This window comes from Terrapene carolina, unplaced genomic scaffold, assembly GCF_002925995.2.
Source record: "Terrapene carolina triunguis isolate 2854851 unplaced genomic scaffold, T_m_triunguis-2.0 Scaffold95, whole genome shotgun sequence".
Classification (NCBI taxonomy): Eukaryota; Metazoa; Chordata; order Testudines; family Emydidae; genus Terrapene; species Terrapene triunguis.
In genome coordinates this window covers 31,827,498-31,844,952 of record NW_020664446.1, presented here as the reverse complement: position 1 = coordinate 31,844,952, position 17,455 = coordinate 31,827,498, and the positions used below count along the sequence as shown (strand labels likewise).

Below are 17,455 nucleotides of genomic sequence, written 5' to 3'. Positions count from 1 at the left end.
TATGGCAGCCCAATGTTCTGTAACGAGCAAGTTTCAGGCTGGCTAGTAGTCTGCTGCCCTGCATCTAGCAGTACTGCTGCTCTAGGTACACAGAACACTAGCTTCCCTGGCAGCAGTTCCATTCCCCACAATGTGTATCAGAAGTGACCACTGTTCCTGTTAAAGCTGAGGGGCACTGGGATACCAAAGACATGAATAGTTCTTCCCCACCCACCAACCAGTATACAGCTAACTGCTGTTCTTAGGGCAAGAACCTGTTGCTTTAACAACAAGAGCGTGGCCTGCAGGCACATGGGAAAAATACAGCATTCGGGATAAGATACAGCAGAGTGTAAATACTGTTTCTTTTACTCTTTCTTGTGAAGTGTTCTGTTCTACCATTTTACAGTGGGGTTGGGAATGAAGGAGTGAGCACCTTTGAGGAAAACAAACATTTTTAGTTTAGTGCTATTTGCCTGCAGCACCAGTCTTTTGCATGACTGCAAAGGCCATGGTATTAGTCTCTTAAACTGGCTTAAGATAAAACTACTGCAGTGCTAGTGACATCCTTCCATTCCCTCTTGCTCAAGTGGCTTTTGGAGCCAGGGGAGGCAAAATGAAGAACAGATCAGCCTCTGACAAATGACACAACACATATTGCTATTTACCTTAGGGTTACACAGCCACCCACCACTGTAATAACAGAATTAGAGGGAGCAGCAGCCAGCTAAGGGAGACTGTGTATATGTAAGTGATCTAAACTAACCGAACGAACCTAATGAAGAGAAAGATGCAAAAAACCATGACCAATAAGTAGCTTCAAAAAAATTCTAGTCTAGGACACACAATCAGGGGAAGGAGCACTTCAGGAGAATCACGTAGCCAAGGGTTTACTAAGTTACTCTTGCCTATTCCTCAGTTTTTCTATTGAGTGATCTACAGGCTTTGGGGTTTATTCTCTCACTGATGAGTGCAAGCAGCTCCATCACCTATAGGAGTTCCATGCATATGTACAGAAATAAGACCCCTGGTGAAGGCAGACTGCTTGAATTCAGCTGTAAGTCATTCAGCACTCACCAAGGGCTCCAGTCGTGTTATTTGCTCCCTTGCCTTGCGTAGCTCCTTAAGAACTTTATTCAACTGATGCTGCAAGCTCTGGCGATCAAGCTTTTCATTCTCAAAATCTGCAGTACACATTTGGATCTGGTAAATGCAATGAGAAAAAATGAGAAGTTACAGAGCTAGAACTACAGAATAAGAATTACTCTTGGAGAGAAGTTTCAATTTTTGACTGGTTGCACATTAATCTATTAAATTTTAAGCTACAACACTGTGCTCTAAAGAGGCTGAAAATGGCATTAGTCACCGTGTGACTACAGTATGATACCATGGCAATGTGGGTGGGAAAAGTATCCCACTTCTCAGGGACAGTATCAGGCCATTGGCTTTATGCATTGCACACGTATAACTCCTATTAATACTAATGACATCTGTGCTTGCATACTGTGACCATGCTTTCCATTAAAATATATAGAATTTTAAGGAGACACAAGACTAAGGAGTTTCACAAGATACTATCCTGTAACAGACAGACTTGCTACAAAGCCACTGAAGATTTATAGATGTCAAAAAAATCAAAACACAATATAAATGTAGAAAATATGAGAACAATAGGCCATTAGCTGATGAAAAGCATCTTCTACAAACATTAAGGAATGTGGACAGAATTTAATCCAACCACTAGTAAATGGTGTCAATATGCTAAATGATGTTAGAAAGCAGCTGAGTACTAAGATAACAATATTATTCTAAGGTTCCATCAACAGGAGAGCTGTATCCAGAACGGGCATCCTGACCTTTGATTCTAGTTTCCCATGTTCCACAAACAATCATCCTCTTAGTATACCAGTTACTCCCACAGGCATAACATTCTCAGCAAGCAGCCATGTTTACTATGCCCCAATTACTATTTCTTGTGTGGTCATTAGATAGTACATAGCTGAAAGCTGCTGTTACCCTTCGGGAACGAAACAGTTTTCCATCAGGATATACAGGGCCGGCTCCAGGCACCAGCTTACCAAGCAGGTGCTTGGGGCGGCCACTCCGGAGAGGGGCGGCACGTCCAGCTGTTCGGCGGCAATTCGGCGGACGGTCCCTCACTCCTGCTCGGAGCGAAGGACGTCCCGCCGAATTGCCACCGCAGATCGCGATCGCGGCTTTTTTTGTTTGTTTGTTTGGCTGCTTGGGGCGGCCAAAACCCTGAAGCCGGCCCTGAGGACATAAGACAAGTATGTAAAATAAGTCTTTTAGCATTTTTAATACATTGTCTCCCTTCAATACCATCTAAAACCTGAGGAGCAAGCCTGTTTCCACTAAATTCAGTGGTAGAAGCATAGACTCCAATGGGCCAGGAGCTCACTCCAGGGTTCCACCCCTCTCTCCACCCATTTGTTTTGATTGGTTGGATGGTTTTCATTTTGTTAAATGTTAGGGGTTGAATACATTTAATCTATATTTTAGGTCTGCGAGTTGCTGCACAAAATTACAACAGTATAAATGGTGCAGTTTCTCTTTACACCGTGCTATAAATCAATGTGTCTGCAGGAAGAGATTTTGAAGTCAGTGTTTGACTATGAACATACTACGGAAGACCATATGGCACAACCTGTGGTTAGAAAATAGAAACAACTTTCCCCTCAACATTTTTCTCAAAGTGAAACAAAGACAACATTGAAAGACATCCATACTATAAACTTGACATTGCTGATCTGTTAAACTTGGGTTCCAACACCACAATGACCATTTTCTAAACAGTACATGGGTGCACATATTAATTTTATACACACATACTCTAGTATCTTTAAAAGATATGAATAATAAAAAATAAAGTTGGAGGAAAGTTTCGACAGCAAGAAGAGTGCAGGGAAATGCAAGGAACAGAACTATTGAGATCAATGTTTTGTTGGGAAAAGAATTACACATTTTAGTTTGTCTGTTCTTAAAGAGTGTTGAAGTTAATTGATGTTTTAAAGATAGAATATCAGATTTTCATTTTAATTGACATAGTATAGTTCACATGTTTATGTTTGACTATTAATTATATAGGCCTGGTAGCATTTGCTTAAATTACCATATTCAATTTCTCTAGCTCCTTTCCTTGTTACAAATTTGCTCTGACAAAATAATTCAGTGATGTGAACAGTCAGAACAAGAGCTTATTTATTTAAAGCGGTTGGAGGGAGAGGTTGTCTATTGAAATAGAGTTGATTTATAAAACAGCATAGATTTAAGATTGTAAGGAAGTGTCCATATAATTTCAGAACAACTTTAAAGCAAAAGTGATTTTATCCAAAGCCTGCATGTAATCAGTAAGCCTGTAATTAGACTGAAATTACCACCAATAACATACTACAGAGTACAGCAATAAGATGAAAGGCAAAGATTACTTTGCTACATGTGGGGAAATCTACCACAACAATACTTTGACAAGGGTTAACTGGGGAACTAAAAATTCATATAGAATTTTTGCAGCCTCATGTCAGGTAAGTCTCACATTTATATCTGAACTTCGTTCTCACATGCATTATCTTGAGAAAGCTCCAACGTTAGAATATGAATGAATTGCTGCTTTTATCAGCCATCAACTATCAGTTCTTAACATGCACTTTGAGGATGTTTCATTTTTAAAAACCTTGTGCGCATAATAAAATTTAAGGATGTTAAGAGTCATGTGCATTAATTAATATGACTTATTAAATCAACTAAAACTTAAGAATGTAATTTGGTACCTGTTGTTCCAACAAAGCTATCCTGGTGTGTTGTTCTTGTTGTTTGAACAAAGATTTATGAAGAAATTGGACCTATAATGTGGAAAGAAGGCACTTGTAACCAATAACTTCTACATATAGTAATTATTAAATCTCAAAGAATGACTGACTTTTTAAAAAAAAACAGGATTAACTAGGAGTTTACATATTCCAGTGCTCAAGGAAATCTCTCATACATAGTATCCAAGCCAACTGAACTTCCCTGCACTCTTCTTCAGTGAATTGAAGTCACACGGAAGGGAAACATGTGTCCTGAAAGCTTTTCTAGGTGATTAAGTCAATGGAAAGCTTATTGACTTCAACAGGCTGTACATCAGGCTCTCGGAATCCAGGAAATTAATTCCATGTTGCCACATGCAAATATTCCTCTCCTCCAAGTACCTGGGTAATAGCCACAAGCAGCAGCAGATACCAACAAGCAGTTTAGCTCCAGTAACTCTTACAGCCTTAGAGAATTAGCTAAACTCTACAGACTTCCCTTAGCCCCACCGAATCCAGATGCCATGAGGGCTTCAGTTGCCTACTTCAGCACCTCCCCTGCTGGTCCAGGTTCACACCCAGATTCCTGGTCAATATCCAGATTTGCCTCCCTTTGGACCTTACGTACAGTTTGCATCAGGACCATAGTTCCTTCTGACCTAAGGTCCAAATGGAGTCCAGCTGTGAGCAGTCAGGCAGTACAAATAGTGCTGTGTCCTGTACAAGGAAAACAATTTACAATACCTAAAATCTGATACTGATGAAAACATTTCAACAGGGCTAGCCAAAGCATAAACTAGTCACAATAAATTGCTTGAATTTAAATTGTGCTTTGCATAATGACTATTACAAAAAGTTTAGTCTTACTCAATTGTTGTTTTATCCATTGTGCCCATGAGATGTTTGGTGTAAGCATATAGCTTTCCATAAAATATATCAGTGGAATCCATAGCAACCATGTTAACTGATACTTCTGACAAACAACTGTCCTTTCACAAGCAATGCTCCCACAGAGGGAAAAAGCGCTAGAACTACAGTGAGGGGCACAGTGTATGAAACGAGATAGGTGCTTTAAACATTCAATATGCAACAACAGATTTTAGTAAAGTAAACACTGGAGGATATTGAATCACTGAGCTTAGGTACTGGAACTAGGTTAGCTGCTGTGAAGTATTCTCTCCAAGGGACAATAGATGGTCGGGCATTTGCTTCATACAATTTACATACAAATGTAAACTTTTATCTGGTGGATTTTTAAAGTTTCTAATAATTGGTGGTTGTAAAGAACGTGCTAGCTAGAGAAGATTTCATGAGGCCTTTGATGCAAATCCAAAGCAACAAACTGCAGAGTATGACATCACCTTTAATCATTTAAAAAAAAAAAAAAAAAAAAAAAAAAAAAAACAAATAAACAATTAAAAAAAAAAAAAAAAAAAGAGCTCTAAGGGCTTATCTACACTTAAAATACTGCAGTGGCACAGCTGCAGCACTTCAGTGTAGACACTATCTATGCCACTTTCCTAAGAGGTGCTAGCTAAGTTGATGGGAGAATTCTTCTGTCAACATAGCACTGTCTACACTAGGGGTTTAGCTTGTTTAAATGCTTTGCTCGGTGTGTGTGGATTTTTCACACCCCTGAGTTACATCGTTATATCGACCTAAATTCCTAGTGTAGACTAGCTCTAAATGTCTGCAGAAAGCAGATAATGTTTAACAGAGTAAAATAGTTTCAGACCATTATGACCCTCTTTTGTGCTTAAGGAGCTGAAAATATATTTAATTTAATCCTTTGCTAATATAATTAAACTCACATACTAGATCCACTTACCTGAGATAAGAGATCTTCAGTCTTCTTCTTTTCTTCTTTGAGCTTTTCTCTGGTAGTTTCATTCTCTTCCTTTAACCTCTGTATTTTATCTCCTTTGATTTTATTTTCATCTTCTAGAGTCTGCGTAGCAACATTGCGTTGTGACTGCAATAAGCTATTTAAACTCATTACTTCTCGTTTTGTTTCTTCATATTTCTTTTTGAATTCATTAAGTTCAGATCTCAGCTGGGTTATAGTTTGTCTTTCAGTGTCAAGATCATTCTTGGCAGTCAGTAAAAGCTGGTCATAATATTTTTGTTTTTCTTCTTGAAGGTAACCTTCACAAGACAGAAATTATAGAACAGTGGTTTTCTAAAGTATTCTTTCTTTAATGACACTGGGCTAGATTCTGTGCCATACCTTAGGGTAGCCATATGCAACCTATATGATCTCCGGATTCTAGCATGCTGCAAGGCCCAGATCAACCCCCAGCATAAGTTAGAATAGCTTCTGATGATGCTCTAACTTATGATAGCATCATAGCAACCCAGACTCCCTATAGTACTCAGTTCTAGAGACACATCCCCACCAACCCTTACATGGCAGGGCTTGTGAGGATGGACTGTGTTGGATTGCTTATGTTGGCCCCATGCAACTCCGGAGCTGGAGAAATTCTCCCCCAGCCTCTTGTGGCTCTTGTATAGCTCCTATACACTAACACATTGGTATACGGGAGGGTGGAGTGGCCCCACCATCAACACAGGATTCTCAGTCCTGGATTTTGGCTTCCTAATACAGAGGCTGCAAAGCTCCCACAGTTTAGGTTTTTGTTAACTGCTAGGTTAGCATTAACAGGGCAGTGTGAGAGCCAGGCCACCTAGTGGCTATCACATACCGCCCTCTTCAGATTATACATCATCAGTTCCTTGACACTAGTTGAAGGATTTTGTGCCTTTGTGATCTCCACCGCTGCGGCGCAGAATACATTCTTTGATTGTAAGTGCCAGCTTCCTAGCCAATGACTATTGCTTAAGTCAGGGCTTGAAAAGTACACCAGACACTAGTAGCCCAAGAACAAGGCTTATTAGCCAGGGGTGAAAACACAAGTGTGGCCACACTCTTGCCCCTGAAAGCCATATCCTCTGTAACTGAAAAGAAATAAAGAGAGTTGTGTGGTGTACATTGTATTTAGCTATATCAGCTTTCTATTTAATAACTGTTTTAAAATGTAACTTACTATTCAGGCTGATCATACTGTAGAAACAATATGTGTTGATATTTAATAAATCCCACAATAGTAATCTAATCTGTTTACTGAAATGTATTTGACCTTTTGGTTTTTAACAGGGCAAACGTTTTCTTCTGCTTTACACATGCTGCTGTGATTGGAGGTGGAATTTGTCTCCAGTACCCTAAGCTTCCCTCAGCTTTTTGGATGCTTCAAGGGAGGAGTTTCTGCAACTGCACTTCTCCCCTTCACAGGCTCATTTGGAGGCCCCTACCCAGAGTACTCCCAATGCCGTTCTCTGCTGTGGCTTCTGGTTGTCATCAGCAGCTTCTGCAGAATGAAATTGACCCGACTGTCAATTTCAGTGCTGCCCTCCAGGACCTATAAAACCAGCAATGGAAACTTACACTTATGGAAGCTCAATAACAGCACTAAAGCTGTCTGCCTGCAGCCTGAAGAGCAGAGCATTGCATTGGTTCCAGCTTGGTTTGGCTTTGGAAGGCTCTCATCATGCATAAAGGCTAGAAAACTTTCTTATTTAAAATTTACTTTCTGCAGCAGATGACACTCACCCTGCAAAGTTTCCTATTTGCCTGGAATGAGGATTTTTCAATTCCTAGCTTAAGTTTGCTTTGGGCAGGACACCTGCTTCAGCAGTACAGAAAGAGGGAGGGATTTTTTATTTTTTTAAATAAGGATGCTGTTCCCAGATTCTGGTTGGGAGTTCTATCATATCCACCTCTGACGTGTATAGTAGGAATCTTATAAAAGTGAAACTCCACTCGGTGCTAGCTGTTTTTCTCCCCTCATCCAGGGCTTTGTTGTTACTAAAGAGAGGGGGGGGTTTTGATACCCTGACTTCTTGGATTCTCTTCTCCAATGAATAGATCCTGTATGCCTGTGTCTAATGCCACTCTTAAGCTTTCTAAGCAGCAGCATGAAATTAACATGACCGATCATTTTACTGCTTCCCATAGGGATCTGAATAGCACCAATGAAATCAATACATGGCTGATTTCACTACGATCCAACTTAGCAAAGTTATGAAAAGAGTAGCAATGAAGTTGACTGAAGAGTATGTTACATAAATTTACTGTTGGTTCACATCTCTAAGGTTATAGGCACAACTGTGTAGGTCCCTCATTCACCACTGATGAATGGATTTTTCAATACTTGCCAATCTACTTCAATATTTTGCTAGTTCTACTCAGTCAAAATGTAGTAGCATGATTTGTAAATACACCCTTCAAATGAAAGGTAGAATTATAGGAAATTATCCATGTAATCTATTTTATTGAACAGAAAAATCCTGAAAAACTGAGAAGTGGCATGTTTAGGTCAGGACAGTGGATACTACTAAATTGTAAATAAATTAAATTGTAAATTAATGGAGATATCCTATCTCCTAGAACTGGAAGGGACCTTGAAAGGTCATCGAGTCCAGTCCCCTGCCTTCACTAGCAAGACCAAGTACTGATTTTGCCCCAGATCCCTAAGTGGCCCCCTCAAGGATTGAACTCACAACCCTGGGTTTAACAAGCCAATGCTCAAATCACTGAGCTATCCCTCCTCCCCAGTGTAGTATTCATAATACTCAAGTCAGGTTTTCCCAGTAGCGTGTAGTGCTGATAGAATGCTCAACCACTTTTAAGGAGTCAAGTGTATTCAGGTAGTCTAACCAAAATACTTTTCATAAATACTGCAATCAACCCTGCGTTTAGGGACGCTGCTTGGTCCCTCATATAAAAACTGAATTTCTTTTTGACAGGCATCATTTGTTCAATCTATAAGCAATCTAAAACCAAATTAAATTTGGATAGAACTATGTTCTTCAAGTCATCAATGGAATATTATTAGGGTCTGTCGCTAACCTATACTGCTAAATAACCTGGTCAATCCAAAGATAGTTTTGCTTTTTAAAAAACTTGTATATTGATTCAGGTCTTCTAAATATTAACCAGTAGTTCAGATACCAGTAAATAGTGACAATCTGTTTTAAAAACCAGTAAACCTGTACTTGAATTCTTGACATTGTATAAAATAGTTACACTGCACACAGATTTTTTTTCACAACATAGTGACGTCATTCCTTGACGTTTATTTCTTCTTGTATTTCCCTCTCCAATATGTTTGTCAACTGATCTCTTCAGATAATTCTACACCCAAATCTTGACCACATATTTCATCCCAGTCATTGCTCCTTTTTCATTCAGGTAGAGCACTAGCCCCCTTAGAAACAAGGTCCTCCTCCTCTTGGTGAGGGACAGGTTCTTTTTATCAAGTGCATGTTCACTGATGTCCACACTATTGGTTTCTGTGGGCAATCTGGCTGGAAGCACCCCATGCAGCTTCTCAAAAACACAGTCAGTTTATCTGTTTACTTGCTTCACCTTCATACCCGTTTTCCTGCCACAGAACGGTAAACCACTATAGCCTGCTTTATGCAAGACAGACATGTAGATAATATAAGTCAGACTGAATGAGATCTACCATGGATGCCCTGTTCACTCTTACTTCACTTTTCTTTTCCCCAAAAACAGGTGTACTGCCTTGGCTTCTCTAAAAGCTGTGATAGTGCAATTCTGCAACTCCCAATGTTCGGTTATAGATACTAAGGCAAGTGCTGCTTCCAGCAAAGGATTACAAAATTTATACCAGTCCATGTCCTTTAGCTCATTAGCCAAGACAGCAGCCTGAGATAGCAGCTCCCAAAACACAAGTGTACAGAGTGGAGCTCTCATCAAGTGGCAGTGTGTACCCTGGAATATCTAATTGCAGTAATAGGAAGGAGTAGCTTGACTATTACAGGAGCATGGTTAGGGAAAAATGATAGGGATTATCAGACTTGTTCTGTGGGGAAGGCTAGACTTTGTTTTATGAGATGGTGTGCATGGGGGGAAGGGGGTTGTTTATGACTGCACAATCACAGTAGATTTCCAAGTGATGTCAGTGGATGTTTGTTTGCACAAAGATCAATAGGTGAAGTGTGGCATCCTTGATTCAGTACTTTAGCATCATTTATTGGGAAGATTACTCTCCTTGAGGAATAGCATTATTTTTCTTCTTCATTTCTTTTCCTATCCCATGTTTGAGTTTTTGCTCCTTTCCTTCCCCCAGCACTTCCTAATTCCCGGCCCCACGGGTTTTACCCAAACTTTTCCTCATTCCATCCACAAAAACAATGAAATAGCCTTTTGATATTTAAAAAGTTAATTCTTTAGAGTCAACATCTCAGGGAGCTTAATTGGAGAGAAAATAAAGGAAAGTTGACATCATACCACCCTTGTTTCAAGCTGCCTGCAAAGCTGGAGAAAGCAGTACAATGTTAAACTGGGTTCATAGTTTTAGTGTTTTCTTTGCAACAATGAGGTCTAGAAACTTGCTGCACCACTGCAGATTCTAAATACACCATGCAGGCATGGTCCACCCTAGATTTTTAGAGGTCCAGATCATGCAACTGCCGGTGAATGGGGGATGGTGAACACCATTTTACAGAATTTTTTTTGTGCTGTAAAAATTGTTAGGTCTTCGATCTGCAAACACCTCCTATGAGTCATCTTTTACAATGTGTATTTTGGGAAAATAAATCCATACCTAAGCAATGACTCTTCAATGAATTTGCAACACTGGTTAGGAGTGTAATGTGCAGGATGGGTGGCATAATGATGTTTGCTTAAAAGAGTACTATTTATGCAAACAAAAAGGATAACAGGTTAACGTCAAGAAAAAGTCCACCTAGAAGTTGGATCGCTGACTTTTTATGGCAAGTTTACCCTTGAGCAATAAAAGTATTTTCTTGGCACACATTGTAGCAGATTGAATAGCAAGAAATGCAGAGGGTTCAGTTTTGAGTGTAGCTAGATAGCAATGAACTCTTGTAAGTCTGGTAAGTACAATCTTTTTCCTCATCTTTCAGCATGAAGGAACTGAAATGATTAGGAAATGCTTAAATTCTATCATTAAATTAGGGATTTTCTTGTGTTTCAATTCTCAGACTTATTCTATCAAATGTCATAATATAACTTAAGAGACAAGGTAAAATCTTTTATTAGACCCAGTTCTGTTGGTGAAAGACAAGCTTTCAAGCGCAAGAGGGCTCTTCTTCAGGTCTGGTAAGAAGAGCTCTGTAGCACTTGAATCTTGTCTCTTTCACCAACAGAAGTTGGTCCAGTAAAAGATATTCCTTCACCCACGTTGTGTGTCTCATATTCTGGGACCAACACTGCTATAGCAACACTGTAAACAATAATAAAACTCATGATTTTTGTCCACTTTTGAAGGAAAGTTTAGATTAATACCTTCTGCCGTGGCCTCTTTTGCCTGCTGTTGGTTAACTGTTTCTAACTGCTGCTCAAGTTCAAAGATCCTTGCCAACAGTCCCATGACATATGCCTCTCGCTGCTGGTCATATAACAGCCACTGCTGGTTTTTCTCCAGAGCCTTCATGCAGGGGAAAAAACGGTATTAGTCACATTTTTAGAACATTACCATCCCATTTTCTTTCCAATACTCAAAAATACAGCCAAGGAAAGCTAGTTAATTTCTAGTCTGCAAGATGTAGTAACTTTTCTGCATTGAGTAATTTCTATTTTATATTCACATCTCTGCTGTCTGTTATATGGAAAAGGTTAAGTGAGTTTGTTGAAGATCTTAATGTTAGATTATAGTTTTCCACTGCAACAGTTTGAATTTATCTACATCTGTACTGGGTGTGCTAGTACAGATTAGTTTATCTCTTGGAGTAGAAAAGGCTCCTTAGAGCCAGGGACTATGGAGTTAATTTTAAATGAAAGAACTATTAACTAATACTTTTTGGAAAGATTGATTTAAATAATGGTCCCTGAGGACAGAATAAACCAAAGCTGAAGTTTATGTCAAGCCATTTTTGAAACAGAAGGTTCCACTTAAAAAAGTCTGCAAAAATGAGAACTCTGGATTTTTCAAGCTGTAATATATAAAATGCACCTTGTCTAATCAGTCCCCAAACATTCAGGAAGTATTTTCCTTGTGGAGGAAGATACAAATGAAAAATTAGTAGTAAATTAAAAGATGAGCATATTTCAAAACTCATGCTAATAGCAGAAGGCTACTCACAGATTTAACTATGGAAAGAGTAGTTTTATTTCCATAATGTAAATTGAGATCTGATAACATGAAATGTTTGGGGATTACCTCAAATGATCCGTATATACCAACATATCCAATCTTCAAGGTGTCACCTCTCTCCCATAGATTTAACAATACAGGTTTAATGAAAATTGTATTTTCCTTTTAATGCACTAAATATTGATATGCAACATCTCCCATTTACTAATTTCTTTAAGTGAAAAGTCTGTACTGTCAATATTGCAATATGGGATGAAGAACAAGAGTACTGAAACTACAGGATTCAAGTTTCTCTACGTGTACATCTCCCCTGCCATAAAGAACATTTTCTTCGCTTACATAATTATCTCCCATAGAAGCTGGTTTACCAATATTGAGACCGTTTTCTATGTAATACTCCTGAGGGAGTTCTGTGCCAAAAAATTAAAAATTCTGCTCCAAATAAATAAATAAATAAATAAAAATTCTGTGCACAATATTTTAAAATTCTGCATATTTTATTTGTCAGATAAATGTGGAGGCTCCAGCATGGCAATGGGGAGCACAGGCCACTGGCTGCATGAAGATGGGAGATCACAGAATTTAACTAACATAATATTTAGAAGTGTGTGTTGTGTTAACACAACTCAGTTGTCTAGGTCCTAAGCTTATCAGCTGCTTGTTGGCAAGACTGCAAAGATACCTATATACAAAATTCTCCAAACAAATTTAAATAGGTGATGTAATGTTCCGGTAAACTGCTATAGCCAGTACAGATGAGTTTCCCTGTGAAGATCAGCCAAGGGTTGCTTATTTTATAGTGCAGTTCATAACAATGCATATTAAATGTTAAAAGGTGAAGTTTAATGTGTGCGTGACATTATTTCACTACCTAAAGATTGTAAAAATAGTTACAAGGGTGTGCACGCCATTACTGACTCTAAGGGTACGTCTACACTTACTTCCTGGTTCGGCGTCAGGCAATCGATCCCGGATCGATCCCGGAAGTGCTCGCCGTCGACGCCGGTACTCCAGCTCGGCGAGAGGAGTACGCGGCATCGACGGGGGAGCCTGCCTGCCGCGTCTGGACCCGTGGTAAGTTCGAACTAAGGTACTTCGAATTCAGCTACGTTATTAACGTAGCTGAATTTGCGTACCTTAGTCCGAAGTGGGGGGTTAGTGTGGACCAGGCCTGAGATCTCAGACAAGTCATCCTGGGAAAGATTAAATGTTTTAACTCTAGTAAAGTTTGGAAATGCCAAATGAAGTTGTCAAGGCTGCTTCCCCACTCTGAACTTTAGGGTACAAATGTGGGAGCCTGCATGAAAACTTCTAAGCTTAACTACCAGCTTAGATCTGGTCCGCTGCCACCATTCCCAAAGCTAATTCCCTTCCCTGGGAAGCCCTGAGAAACTTTTCACCAATTCCCTGGTGAATACAGATCCAAACCCCTTGGATCTTATAACAAGGAGAAATCAATCAGATTCTTAAAAAGAAGGCTTTTAATTAAAGAAAAAGGTAAATATCATCTCTGTAAAATCAGGATGGAAAATAACTTTACAGGGTAATCAAACTTAAAGAGCTCAGAGGACCCCCCTCTAGCCTTAGGTTCAAAGTACAGCAAACAGAGAGAAACACTCTAGTAAAAGGTACATTTACAAGTTGAGAAAACAAAGGTAAACTAACACGCCTTGCCTGGTTGTTTACTTACAAGTTTGAAATATGAGAGACTTGTTCAGAAAGATGTGGAGAGCCTGGATTGATGTCTGGTCCCTCTTAGTCCCAAGAGTGAACAACCCCCAAAACAAAGAGCACAAAAAAAAGCCTCCCCCCCCAAAGATTTGAAAGTATCTTGTCCCCTTATTGGTCCTTTGGGTCAGGTGTCAGCCAGGTTACCTGAGCTTCTTAACCCTTTACAGGTAAAAGGATTTTAGAGTCTCTGGCCAGGAGAGATTTTATAGTACTGTACACAGGAGAGCTGTTATCCTTCCCTTTATAGTTATGACAGAAGTCATAACAGACATGGTACCACACCTATTTTGCTGTTTTAGAAAGTAGCAATAGCACAGTACTTTTTTGGGGGGTGAGAAGGGTACAAACTTACCTCCATTTTATTCATGGGGAGGGAGTGAAAAAACCCAACAGATTGGGTTTTTGCTGCCCTAACCATCTCTGAACAAAAGAACACTTTAAATAAAAGTTAAAACAAAGTATCTGAAAATGCTTCCACTCCTCACCATCCTTGATAACGGTAATATTCCAGGATGGAATGCTTCCAAGGACCTGTCAGAAGATCCCATAAGTTTTTAGCAAGTTTGTCTTTGCATTGTGAGAAGGCAATGCTTTTCTTAGTTCCTTTGTAAAGGATCACTATTAACTTGATTTTTCTTTAAATGGGCTCAGAGCTATTTTCTGATGGGTACCCTTATATGCCTGGATTTCTTTATTTAAATAAAGAGGCAAATTTTGCAAGGGTTTGTTCTGCTCCCCTATTGATGTATTTTGGGCAGGCCTGAAATCAACACTAAATGTGCTCAGGCTCCCTGTTTTTTCCTTTGTGCTCCTGGTGGCCTACTGCCTCTTCGTTCTCAGCTTTGGTGCGGCTCTTAACTGGCAAGTACCCACTGACAAGGACTGGAAAGAAAACATGTGAGCCATGGCATTCTAACAGTACAGGAAACCTGAAATACAATTGCACCACAAAACTAGTGAATCTGACTATACACAAAATGTTGTCAAAGGCACAAAGTAAAACTTCAAAAATAGCACACTGTTCTTACACCTTACAGTTATAATAACCTTAAGGATTACTTTTAACAATTGTGGGTTTAATATTTTCAGATAGAAATAGGTCTTTCAATTTCCCTTTCAAGTGCGCTATGTATTGTTTACATTGTCATGCATGGAGATACTTACAATAGTGAATATACATTTATAATGTTATAAAGGAAACTTACATCTTTCAATTGTTTTTCAACTTCATTAAGATTACTTGGTGATGCAGTGCAGTTCATTACAGCTTTCTGCAGACAAAGAAGAATGTGTTAATGTTTTTCCTCTAGAAAAGTGTATTCTCAACTAATCTTATAGTCTTGTAAGAAAGAAGCACTTACAGAGTTAAAAACCAATACATGTAATTCTGATATCATGAGGATGCCCGAAGAAATACTCTTATATCCACAAGTGTGTTCCAAGTATCAAACCTTTTGATTCACCCTCTTGTATTTGGCTGCAAGTTGATCTAATTTTTGTGGTGGAACCCTAGTTTCACAGATTTTAAGACTGGAACGGACCATTATCTAGTCTGACCTCCTATAAAACACAGGCCATAGAATTTTGCTTCAGTTCCTTCATGAAGCCCATAACTTCTGGTTGAGCTAGGACATATTTTAGAAAGACATCCAATCTTTGTTTCTGTGGCACTGCTGTATTGTGCTGTAGCTTCTGGTAAATTAAGAAAATTGATGGTTTAAGTTTAATATGGAAGTCAGTAAAGTGTTTCTTGTTATTAAGCTGAATTTTGCTCTGCTGTAAAGTTGTTACTATCTTGCAGATTTTTACTGATAATTCAGAACTGCTGGGGGAAGATGGAAGTTTCATCAGCTATGTAGGGGCTTTTTAACACATTGGAAGGCATGGGAATCAGTATGGGATCGTGGGAATGAGAGGGAAGAAAGGCAAGGGAGGATGGACATAATTAGCTAGGTTTTTCTCTAAAAATGTTCAGTTATCAAATAGCATTGACATTTAAAGTGTCAGTTTCAGGGCTAAGACCCAACTACACCTCTACCCTGATATAATGCGACCCGATATAACACGAATTCGGATATACATGGTAAAGCAGCGCTCCGGGGGGGCGGGGCTGCGCACACCAGTGGATCAAAGCAAGTTCAATATAACTCAGTTTCACCTATAACGCGGTAAGATTTTTTGGCTCCTGAGGACAGCGTTATATCGGGGTAGAGGTATATAATAACCAGCAGCAGTTTCAGAGTTTATAGGCATCACTACATTAGTTTACACTGTTCATATTTTGAAGAACCTTCCAATTCACGTGTGCTAGAAGCTATTTTTTTTTTAAAAAAGGTACAGGGGACATTGACAGAGGCAAAATATGTGAGGACACCTAAATCCAATTTATGTCTTTGAAAAGTCTACCTCTAGATTCTGCAGCACATTTCTGCAACAAGGAATAAATTTGGGGACAAATTCTGCAGCCCTGGAATTTGAGATCTTGAATGCAAGTATTAGAACTTTTATAAGCTATTCTGTATACATGAAGTATAACATTAAATCCTGAATATTTGTTAGATGTATTTTGATTAAAAACTTCGTTTCTATAAATATTACAACTCAGTATCTATGATGTCTGAACACAAGTGTTTCCTCATTTTTTCCTAATGTTATACATGCTACTCTTACACCACCTAGCATTTGTAAGAGGCATTACAATACACATTTTCAAGTTTGTGAAGATATCCAATCAAAAAGTCTAAGTTTACCTTTTTTGCACTTCATTTATTAATGACAATTTGAAAGAAGAATACTTCTATTAATACAAAGTTATTTTGGTAATCAGCCTGCTCCGCAGATAAAACAATCCCGTGTTTTGGCAACAATTGCTTCTGTGATAGTCTGTTTCCATTTGGAATAGCCAGCCAAGAACACGTGGGGTACTGTTTTAAGATTACTGACAGGAAAGGTCATCTAATGGGTAGGGTATTATTTCACTCTTATCTGCCTCCTCATACTTTATGTTTAAGATTAAGTAAATAGGAATCCTTCTGATAACTGATACCTAAATCGATCTCTCAGCTGTGACTATGCAGGAAAGCTAGCACAGATTAGCAACAGAATAATTCTTGGGGCTATGATACAGCTTTAAAGACACTAAAAACTGGCTCTCGTGGGCCACAAAGCTTCTTTGCCCTAGCTCTCTAACGGATGTTTACTTTGGATTTGCCATCCTCAGCAGGTTTGTTGTTAAATAGAATAGCTCTTTACAGGGACAACGTCTATTGCTAGTTATTTCCATTGAAGATTTATGCTGCACTTAATGTAGCATGAATTCTTTAAACAAGACCAATTCAAAAATAGTATCTTCCCTGCAGGCAGCCAGAAAATGTCACCACCTTCTTTCTATCCTTCCCATTTTGTGGCAGAGATGCTAACTAGAATTTAACACTGAAACCAGAGATATTTGGATCCATTGTCACATTCTCCAGAAGAAAGGAAGCAGGCTGCTGCATCTAACCAAAGCATTTAGGCTGTGTACTTACCCCTAAGAGTATCAAGTTGCAGCAGCCCAGACTGGAGGGCATGAAGACATAGGACTGTAGCCAGGTTATGTACAAGCTACTGGCCCGCTGTGGATTGAAAGCTGCATTTATGGAAGCAGTGGCCAAGTGTTCAGTGAGGAATCCATAAAGATCCCGAAACTATGAACTGTGCCAGGGAAGGGCAGGTTTCCTCAGTAAACTGTTATACTAAGATAATTGTTAGTATACAAAATACTATTTTTCTTCTCACCCATCTTGCTCTGATTCAGAT

At 39.1% G+C, this 17,455-nt stretch overlaps 1 protein-coding gene across 1 annotated transcript in view; it reads right to left on the bottom strand.

Moving 5' to 3' along the window:
• CEP55 (centrosomal protein 55) overlaps nucleotides 1–17,455 on the bottom strand; it is a 36,919-nt gene that overhangs the window by 1,624 nt on the left and 17,840 nt on the right. The window contains exons 4-8 of the mRNA XM_024192628.3: nucleotides 14,863–14,928; nucleotides 11,119–11,260; nucleotides 5,614–5,930; nucleotides 3,768–3,839; nucleotides 1,057–1,182 (exon numbers count right to left, since the gene is read on the bottom strand). Of these exons, the coding sequence (XP_024048396.2) occupies nucleotides 1,057–1,182; nucleotides 3,768–3,839; nucleotides 5,614–5,930; nucleotides 11,119–11,260; nucleotides 14,863–14,928 (723 nt within the window). The remainder of the gene's footprint in view (nucleotides 1–1,056; nucleotides 1,183–3,767; nucleotides 3,840–5,613; nucleotides 5,931–11,118; nucleotides 11,261–14,862; nucleotides 14,929–17,455) is intronic.